The 10,573-nt window shown below is 48.5% G+C and overlaps 1 protein-coding gene across 1 annotated transcript; it reads right to left on the reverse strand.

Moving 5' to 3' along the window:
• Positions 1–8,843: 8,843 nt before the first annotated feature.
• On the reverse strand, positions 8,844–10,526 carry LOC103077339 (forkhead box protein I2-like). Its single transcript, XM_007451181.1, has 2 exons — positions 10,028–10,526; positions 8,844–9,286 (listed from the first exon to the last, which is right to left on the reverse strand). Exons 1-2 carry the CDS (start codon positions 10,524–10,526, stop codon positions 8,844–8,846), a joined length of 942 nt encoding a protein of 313 aa, XP_007451243.1.
• Between the last annotated feature and the right edge of the window lie 47 nt (positions 10,527–10,573).

Here is a 10,573-nt window from a genome sequence, read left to right on the forward strand (position 1 = left end):
CTTCACTTTCAATTTTCCTTGAGGTTTAATTCCAGGTATATTTCTTATCAGCAGCTTATAGTTAGATTAAAAATACATAAATCCAGTCCTCTGTTTTTATTAGAACAGTTTCATCATTTACATTTACTGTGATTAATTATGCATTTGGGCTAATTTCTACCATCTTTTTTTGGGTTTCTCCTAACTATTTTTTCCCACTCGCCTTTCTATCCTCTGATAAATGTTGACAACTTTTTTCTGTAAAGGGCAGATGGTAAACATTTTAAGCTTTGTGGACCAAGGGTCAAAATTGAGGATATTTTGTGATACTTATATAACAAGAGAGAAAAAAGAGATTTCCACAAAATTTTTATTGATGACATTCAACTTATAACACATAATTACAATAGAACAAAATTGAGGACAAAAGCTAATAGCCTTGAACAAGCTTACTTTTTCTGGATATTTTCTGAGCACATTTCTTCAACTGCTGCTCTCAAACCTGATTTAATGAACATACCATGAATAAACGGTTTTTCTTACCCAGAGCCTTACTTTGTCTGGTTGCAACTTCATTTTCATTTCCTAATTTTTGGAGAAATTCTGCTGTGGTGAGATAGCTTGTTTAGAAAATAGACAGCTATTTTCTAATTTTTCTGACCATCACTGTACTGAATGGAAAGGGAAGGCTTAGTCTGGTAATGGTGATTAAAGTGTATTCTTTAGCACATGTATGGTGTCATTGCCTGATAAACACAGTGCCTGGCCATCTAACTCCATAACAGAATAATCCACCCTCTACTGTGTCTTAAAATTGCAACATTTGAAGTCCATTTTTTTTTCTTTTCTTGTTTTGATATAATGGGTATGCATTGGTAATATAAAAAAAGTCTTGGAACAGCCACATACATGGCCCTTAAGATACAGGGCTGTATCTGTCACTGGGATATGCGGTGTGTGTAGCCATAAGAGCCACATTATTCTCTAATGCAGCTGTGGTCTCTGATGCAGCACCAAAGCAGCTGTGGACAGCACAGAACTGAATGTGCAGGCTGTGTTCAGTAAATCTATGTTTACAGGCGTTGAAATTTTAATTTCATGTAATTTTTACATGTCACGAAATATTCTTCTCTTATGTTCTCTTTAAACCATTAAACAATGTGAAAGCACTCTTAGTTTGTGGGTCATACAGAAACAGGTGGTGGGCCAGATGTGATCATTTGGAATTTCCTGGCTGTAATTTTTTGTGCCCTCTTTTCAGTTTGGAGACTATAGATTGTATATCTGTTCATTTAAAGAGTGCCCTTAATTTTTAAAATTATAGTACTGAATTCTATTTTATAATAAATAACAGTCGTGTGCTATTTTTAAAAATCATACCCATTGAATTATGTTTTTTTATACAATAAAGTCCAAAGTTAGTGATGTTTTCATGTTTCCATCCTGTGTCTGAGCTTTCCTGGGAATGCGACACAATGGATTAACATCTCTAGAGCAGAATTTGAGGACAGAGAATGCGGTGTTTCTCTGCCGCTCCCCGCCCCCCCCCCCATTAGTTACAGGAAAGGCGGTGCGGAAAGTAGGAACATCAGTGACTTTGGAGTCAGACTAGTTTAGCTTTAATCCTTGGTCCCCACTGCCCTACCCACCTTGGGTGAGTCACTTAACCTCTTTGAGCCTAATTTTCTCGTTTGCAAAGCTAAGTTAATACCACCTTCCTTGCCTAGTAGCTTTTAGTAGCAGTCATGTCTTTAAAGCCCCTGCTGACAGTGAGCGCTCAGCACCAGGGCATCATCCTTGATGACCCAGGCCTGCTCAGTGCATCTTAGCGAGATTCCTTTCAACTGCAGGATTTGTGTTCCTACAATCAAAATCCCAGCTCTGCAATTTTGTTCTCTCTTGACATTGTCACTCACTCTGTAGCATGTTTGAAGACTTTGATTAGATTATCTCTAAACTGAACATCTCCACAAAGCCCACAGCATCGTGTCTGGATTTATGAAAGCCTGTTCCAGTGGATGGTGAACAGGGCATGTGTCTCAGCATCGGCTCTTGTCATTCTACACCCAGTTATGCTAAAAGTCTTTTTTACTGTGGATGCCCCAAAGGGAGCCATGGGGTTGCTGTATGAATGAGCCCAGGTGAAATCTGAGCTGGAGAGGGGTTCCTCCTGAGAGGTCAGAAGAATTCAGAAACATCCATCTTACTAGTTACTTGAAAATATGTGACTTTTTCCTTTCATAAATCTCATTTTAATTTTGTGCCTGCAATGAATGCATTAATATGATATGTGTACTAACAGATTTATACATTCAAACCCAGAAAATGAAGCAACATTCCTGCCAGGGATGAAAAAAATTCTTGCTAATGAAGAAATATTATTATTGTAGATTCTTATATATATTACATTTCTTACATATCTTTTATGTATTATATATCCTAACTAGGGTGTTGTAGAAAAATTAAAGCAATAATGAATGGAAAAACAAGTTTAAGGGCAATATATCTCTTAAGAATTGCATTACAAATGAGTCTTTAAAATTTTTCTTCTTTCCTTTCCTTATAATTTCTTTCTTACATTGCATGTAAGTAGCATGCAAGGTTTAAGTAACACGCCAAATTCCTTTTAATTTTCCTCAATCAAAATATATGATGTGATTTATTCTTCTTAACAGAAATTTAAAAATAATAAATCAAACAAACCAAAGTAAATAAAGCAGCAAAGCCATCCTGTTCCACTCAGGATTCCAAAAGAGCATAAAGAATTAAGCTCCAACTTTTCAAGAATCCTGAAACAGAAACCTTTCATTAAAGTATTAATTCTACTTACCCAAGAAAGTCCATCTTCCCCTAAACCGACCTGCCCTTAGGCTTCTAGGACTAAAGTGTTCCCAGCCCAGCAAAGCGAGGTCCAGTCAAAGGGCGTCGTTTGGTTCAGGTGCAGAAGTTAATGTTCCCCTTAGGCAGAGGCAAACCGCCAGTGCGTGCAGGAGTCAGGGGCAGCCACAGGTGATGGATTGCTGAGACAGATCAGGGGCCCCGAGCCAGGCAGACACCTGAACACTTCTAGAAGATGCAGTCAAAATTATCAATTGTACACGCGCTCTGCCTCTCCCCATCTTTTAGTCCAGGCCCTGTGGGAGGAACACCGAAGCGTGACCCAATTCTTGTCCTTAAATTCTTCCGGCCTTCTTGGAAGCTGAGCCTCATTCTGGACAAGGATGTAGGTCTGGGGAGAGCAGAGGTGACAGGGAAAGGTATTCTGGAAAAAGCCCAGGCATCACTGGCAAATAAAGACTCATCCCTCCGATAAACGTGTATACATAGCTAACCTCTCATCAAGGTGTGGCCATGGAGGTGTCAGCCTGGATTCTCTGTGACGTTGTTGGTATTATTATTATTGCTTTGGCGTTCAAAGTGAGAAACTAACCAGACCTTATTGGCCTCATCTCCCATCACGTCTCTGGCTTTTCCTACATGTAGCTCCACACTCCTCAGCACACAGCACTCCAGCACAGGGCACTCTGCCCGACAGTGGTCTCCAAGGCTGTGTCTCATTCATTTTTTTATCTGCAGAGTCCAGCTGAAGCTCTGGCTCTATACATGGAGGAATCAGGCCTGTCATAGGAGACTAGGGGGCCTATGAAGGGAGGGAGAGTATATGGAAAGCTTAGGGTACAACTCTGCCCACTCACACTCTCATTCATTCATTCATTCACCTGCTACCCTCCCCCCACCCCTACAATACCGTGTCTACAATATGCCTGGCACTGGGGATGTTCCTGTGAAATAAAGCAGGCACCTCCTCCCCACATAGACCCCAGGAGAGGATGGAGGTGGTGACAGGGCCTTCTGGGGGAGGCTGATGAGGCAGCCCATCCAGGAGCTGCAGGAGCAGAGCAGAGGGGCACCTAACTTGGACTTGGATGCCGGGGAAGGATTCCTGAAAAGTGTGATCTCCCTCAGACCTGAAGGGTGAAGTGGGAGGCAAGGAAGTCAGGGGCGGGTGGTAGGTAGGTTCTTGCTGACACAGCTCTGAATTCTCTGTGGCCTCTAGGAAACAAGCCACTTAATCTGTCTGAGCCTCAATTTCTGCATCAGTAAAATGGGGATAATAATACTTGCCTCCCTGGCTGGTTGTGAGGGCTTAAATAGATGATGTCCATTAAGCATTTAACAGAGTCCTTGTCACCTTGATGTTCAATCAGTGTCAGATGAATGAATGGGTGATTCTTGGGGGTAGAGAAACCCTCAAAGACTCATCAGTTCAGTTAGCTCCATGTTAACGAAGGGATATAATTCTGATTTTTTTTTTTTTGGTGAAAATCTAATTTAATATACTATTCATTTACCCTCTGCGAACTGAATGAAACAGAATATTTCACATTCTTTGTATCCAGTCCCTGATGGGAGTTTACCAAAGAGAGTAGTCAGTTTACTGCAGGTGCTGGGCAAGTAGCCTTGAGGAATGTTATTTAGCAAATTTTACATTAGATTAAAAGAGAAAGAGTTCCCAAAACTTCAACAAATGGATGCAGGGATGCACCAAAGGAATCCATACCCAGGAACCTTGGGGAAAGGCCAGCTCTGGTCCCATGAGTCGCCATCTCTTGTGACCATCAGTTAATAGATCTTCTAATAAGAGGACAGGCTTTATGTTAAAGTTCCCATATGATGCTGTGGAGAAGGGAGCAGATCACACTTGTTCCAGGCCAGGGCAGTGTTCAACTCCTGGCCTAAATCACAATGAAGTTATAAAGCTGAGAAAGCAAACAAACACTTCCGAGTTTTCGGAGTGTAGGAAACACAGCAATGAGGTGTGTTTACAAATGAGATGGCTTACGGACTTGATCATAAAGTCATTGTTTTGGAACCAAATAGCCACGGTCCAGCCTGTAACTGCTCCTAGATCTCTGCCTCTCTCACTGGAAGGAGGCTTTGGGAGGGCAGCAACGGCCCAGGGTATTCACTGCCGGGCTTAATACAAAGGCAGATACCGAGTTGACGCTCGAAAGATTTACTGAACACATCGCATTTTATTAGGATGTGTGACTCCACCCCTACTACATTCTACGACGGTTGCACATGTTCCTCTCCATCTGAAGTCAAATTCTGAATGCAAATGTGATACTGTTTTTCTTTTTCTTTTTTTGGCTGCTTTGGGTCTTTGTTGCTGCGTGCGGGCTTTCTCTAGCTGCGGCGAGCAGGGGCTACTCTTCATTGCGGTGCATGGGCTTCTCATTGCGGTGGCTTTTCTTGTTGCAGAGCACAGGCTCTAGGTGCACGGGCTTCAGTAGTTGTGACCTGTGGGCTTCAGTAGTTGTGGCTCGCGGGCTCTAGAGTGCAGGCTCAGTAGTTGTGGTGCACGGGCTTAGCTGCTCTGCGGCATGTGGGATCTTCCCGGACCAGGGCTCCAACCCGTGTCCCCTGCATTGGCAGGCAGATTCTTAACCACTGAGCCACCAGGGAAGTCAGCAAATGTGATATTCTCACAGTATTGTTTGAAAATACTATGCCTTTGAGTGTCATGGGTTTGTGCAGTCACCTATGGCTTTTTTCTTGAGGATCCTGGCCAAGACATGGCTCAATGATGTGTGTGTGTGCGTGTTTGCGTGCGCGCACATGCGAGCAAACGGATTTGTACACGTGAAGGTGCGTTTCTGAGTGTGAGCCATAGAAAGGTTGCACGTCTATCAGGAACGCTTTTAGTTCTCATTAGATGAGCTTCTGGAGATCGCTTAACCCTTTGACTCAGCTTTTCTATCTGCAAAATCACAATGAACTTCAGTCTCCTGTTTCACTGTAGAGCTACAATAATTACTGCAAGGTTATTTCCCTGAATAAAAAAATGCCACTTGATTACAATGGATACACTCAGGAAATTAAAGATTAAAAGTCGAACATGAATAGCGCAAGGCGGCATTGCCAAAATGCAAAACTTGCGTTCATCATAGGTGGATATACTCAATGTTGAATCCAGATGTGAATTCCTACCTTGAAATCCAGTGCTCACTTTTTAAAACTCTAGTTACTACCCTTTAAAAAATACTCTTAACAAATATTGGGGTTTTCATCACTAATGGTTCTTCTTTGCCTGGGACACCTCTTCACCCCATGACTGTTTCCAGGGGAGGTAATATCATAATTTACTTTATTTTTATGCTCTTTGGTTTTTCAGTCACCTGAAAATTTCCACTATTATTTGGCAATGGAAAAAGTTCCTAAAAACCTGGTATCCTGACAATTTTGTCTTTCTCTTCTGAAGTTGGAAACACATCATTTCTATACTTGAAACTATTCAGTGCCACTGAAATGTTGATTCAAATGAGGAGTTGAGTATTTCAGTGACACGCCATCATGTGCTTATAACATCTTAGCAAGGCACTCCTTTTGTAAAGTTTGCAGTTAGTTTTAAAACAAGTTGGAATTTTCCTCAAGAGAAAAGCCGTAGCTTACAGCACCTACCCTTGATATGCAAAAGCACAACATTTTGCTCTTTCAAAGACCAAAAAGACAGAGAGGTGGAGATGGGACTCTGAGCCCTGGGGGAGGATTCTTCTGGCCTCCTGGCAGCAGTTCCTCCATCTGACCAAACGAAGCTGGTCCTTCAGTTGCTCATGTGCAGGCTGTTCTAGAAACTAAGGTCAAATTCACTGAGTCCTGGCCCAAAGAAGATATTTAATTATAAACCGATAACAGGCTTCTTTGTTCTTTTTGCTTATTTTGATTTCGGCAGTTTCTTTCCCCTGGGAAAATATATCTTTGGGCTAATGCAAAGCGGTTCTGAAGCTGACTGCCCCAGGGCCCAGAAACTGCATTTTGGTCTCTCCCCTTCCCTGCCCCTCCATTATAAAAATACATCCAGACACATAGACTGTCACGGAGAAGGGATGGTTTCTGATTTCCAAATGCCCTGCACTGCCAGAATTACTTTAAATTCTACTTTTCTCATGAAGATTCCATCTATTTGGTTATACCATTACCAATTAATAGTATAAAGTATGAATGGATGAACCATTTTTAAACATCAAAAATTGACTTTTAGTCAAACAAACTAAAGGTTGAAAGACCTTTTTTGAAACTTTCCCCCCCTCTATTTTGCCAGAAAAACCATTGTTGGAAGATAAAGAAAAACAGCTTCGTACCAATTTCTAGCAGTCATGCAGCTATGATACACAATGTTTATATACATATTTAACAGCCAATTTTCTGAGAGCTCTATTAATTGTAAAAGTGTACATTGTGCTTTCCCAATCTTGTCAAACTTATTTTTAAAAATTCCTTTACTCCAAGTTTCCTGCAGATGCAGAGTCTAAACTGAAAATGTTGGAAATAGTGGTGGATTCTTCACATGTATAGAACAGCAAGTGGATTCGAGTTACAGTATGTTGGTGTTTATTTTTTAGCATTTGTTGTTTATTAAATGGGCCTGAGAGAAAATTCTTTCTTTTCCTAAGGCGATGATTTTCTTTTTCTGGTTTTCTTAAATTGTATTACATTTGGGGAGTGTTTTCCCCAAAAAGATTTTGGGTTGGCTGTAAGTTTGTCTGGGCAACATAGTATCACAACAGAGCCAGGACGCTGCTTTCTACAGTCGGGAAGGGACCGCAGAGAGAGGCGATGCTGAGCAGTTTGCAGCTTTGTGCCTCACGACCCAGGCTCCAAATTCACCGCGACTCTTGGCTTGTTCTAGCCATGCCCGAAGCCCTTCCGCTTCCTCTAAAACTCGCGCCCTGGAGGCACCTGCTCCGCTGGGCTCACCAAATCCCCTGCCCTCCTCCAAGCTCGCAGGGTTCTCTCCCTGCTCTTCCCCAGGGAAGACACCTCTCCTGCGCGCCCCCAGCGCAGGGAAGGTTGGTGCGGGGCGACGGCCGCTCCAGGAGGAACCAAATGAGGCCGGGCCCCGGCCGCCAGAAGCTCGGGGAGGTCCCGAAGCCAACATTTTTCCTCCCAATGGCTGTTGGCTCCAAAGCTAACCTTCTGGGTAAGTGTTATACAAATTGGGGAGGAGGGTTTACATTTGCACAGAAGGCAGCCGCTCCGCGCAAGGAGTGGGGACTCTGGGGACCAACTTGGGGGATGAGGGGTACGAAGGGAGAGGAAAACAAGAGTGGTTTCTCCGGCGTGCGAGTGTGGCTGGGTGGCAAACCTAAACCCACCCTGAGACTCCAGCGAGCTCGGCACGGCTCTGGTGACCCCCGGAGGTGCCTGCTCCTACGACAGGGTCAGGGAGGCAGGCGCTGAGTGGCAGGGAAGGAGTTGGTGTCCCCAGGGCCGCTCATCCGCAGCCCTCCTCCCATCCAGCCCTCAGGAAGTCCCTCGTACGTGCGTCGGGTCCCGACCGTCCCAGGTGCCCCTCGCTGGCTGCACACTCCCCCCGACGGTGGGTGGAAGCCGGCCGCCGGCCCCCCGGGGCTGCTCCGGAGCCCCGAGGGCCTCCCTGGAGCGCCAAGGAAAGGCCCTGTGCGCCGGGTGAGCCAGGCTGGGAAGGAGGAGAAAATCCTCCCCACAGGGGTCCGGGCGTCCCCACTAGCGCGTATGAGAAGGCTCTTTGGGGGTGCGCCAGGTTCCCACAGAAAAGCTGGGGTGAGCGCCAGCCTGTGGCCCCTTTAAGGCGGAACCCCCTGGGAGCGTGGGTTCGAGGTCCAGGTCAAGTGGAAGCACAGGGGGAGTGGGGAGCGCCCGCTCACCCCACCTGGATGGTCGCCTGGGTGAGGGGTGCACGACAGGCTGGCTCGGTTCCCTGCATGCCGCCCCCCCGGCACCCTGCGCTCCCTGCGCTGCCCTGACCCCTGCGGAGCGAACACGTGGGGCTGAGCTCATCGCCTGCGGACACCGCACGCGGGACAATCCCCGGCCTCCCTTCAAACTTCGGTCCCTTCCCGACTGTAGACGAAGTGACCGACGCGGAAGCCGGTGGCCGCCGTCTGATGGCCAGCGGCGAAGCCGAGCGCGGGGCCGGGGGCCTGGGTACCGTGGGCAGCGACCGTCGTGGATCTCCCGAAAGAAAAGTCGCCCGCCAGGCCCCCGGGAAAGGTACCGAGGCCTCCAGCCAGGGCGCCCATGGCCGAGGAGAAACTGGAGAAGCAAGCGGCTGCCTCGGGCGCGGGAGGGGACGACGAGAGCCGCAGGCCCGGGGAGGCGGCGCCCAGGGGCTCCAGCTCGGGCGCCTCGGTTCCTCCCGGGCTCCGGGCACCCGAGGGTGCGGCCGCGCTTGCCTCCCCCCTCCTTTTCCTCTTCCTTCGGAAGTTCCCGTTGTCGAACATCTTCTCGCAGTTTGGGTCCAGGGTCCAGTAATTGCCTTTACCTGCGGAAGAAGAAAGGGCCCAGATCAGAAAAGCCGGGATTTGACCGAGGTGATGTGAGAACGCAAGAAATGGAGGTCAGCTTCACAGAGACCCGCCACCGGCCCCTCCGTGAGCCCTCACGCCCACCCCAGACCTTGAGGGGGCACTCTGTACCGTATCAGGCCTCCACAGTCAGACTCGGAAGAATGTGGGCATCCCAGAAAGACCAGGGAAGGGCGACCCCCAGGAAATACAGAGCCTCGCTAAGGTCAAGGCCAGAGAGACCTATGAGGCGCAGAGCAGAACCGGCTCTCCTCTGGCACTCGCTTTGCCAGTGGAGTGGAGCCCACCATGCCAGGCCTCTCTGCAGGCTCCAAGGCTTCCCAAAGCGGCATCTGATTTGTCTTAATCTTCCGGGTGGCCACCGTCTTTCCCATTTTACAGCAAAGGACACAGGCCCAGAGAAGTCACTCCAAAGGTCCCCGGCAGGCGAGCTCTTCTGCTTCTTCCTTAGCGGGAGCGCGCGAGAATTAGAGACTCCTGTTGCCCCAGACCTCAAGTCAGGGCCGCGGGCTCTGCTGGCGTCCTCGAGCCGTCTGCGGCCAAGTACGTGTCTCTTCCCCACCCTCCTCCCGCCTCGGCACCCTCAGCTGTGCAAAGAGGACCGGCCTGTCCAAGGACCCCCATCCCTAGAGTGCCAGGAGGCCAGCTGCGGGAATCCGCGGAGTCCTGGACGGGGCGTGGCGGTGAGCTTCTGTTACCTGGGTCGTCCTCGTCGCGGGGTACCTTCTTGAAGCAGTCGTTGAGCGACAGGTTGTGGCGGATGGAGTTCTGCCAGCCCGCCTTGCTGCGCTTGTAGAAGGGGAAGTTGCCGGCCACGTACTGGTAGATCTGGCTGAGCGTCAGCCTGCGCAGCGGCGCGCTCTGAATGGCCATGGCGATGAGCGCCGAGTACGAGTAGGGCGGCCGCACCAGCCTCAGCAGCTCCTGTTGGCCAGACAGGCTCAGCCACGCGAGGTCGGCGCCCGCCAGGCCGCCCGGGGCCCCGAGGAGCGGGCCAGGGGCCCCGTAGGGGGACGCGGGCGCGGGTCCCGGCGCGTAGGGAGTGGAGCTGAGAGCTGGCGCGTTCAGCCACAGGCGCGGGCCACCACCGCCCGCCGCGCCCAGGTCGCCACGCGCGTAGCCCGCGGGGTGCGCGGCCGCCCGGGCCTGGCCGTGCGGGGCCGCACAGGGCCCCGAGCCGTCGCGGTAAGCGGCCATGGCCAGGCGCTCCCGGACCTGGGCGGGTGACTCCGAGCCGAAGCTCA

Source organism: Lipotes vexillifer, unplaced genomic scaffold (assembly GCF_000442215.2).
Source record: "Lipotes vexillifer unplaced genomic scaffold, Lipotes_vexillifer_v1.1 scaffold248, whole genome shotgun sequence".
Taxonomy (NCBI): domain Eukaryota; kingdom Metazoa; phylum Chordata; class Mammalia; order Artiodactyla; family Lipotidae; genus Lipotes; species Lipotes vexillifer.

What these genes read in the sequence shown, in the direction of transcription:
- LOC103077339 (XM_007451181.1), bottom strand. Translation starts at nt 10,526, where the DNA reads ATGGCCGCTTACCGCGACGGCTCGGGGCCCTGTGCGGCCCCGCACGGC. An exon ending in CCGCGACGAGGACGACCCAG is followed by an intron (nt 9,287 to 10,027) that starts GTAACAGAAGCT and finishes CTTCTTCCGCAG; the next exon opens with GTAAAGGCAATTACTGGACC.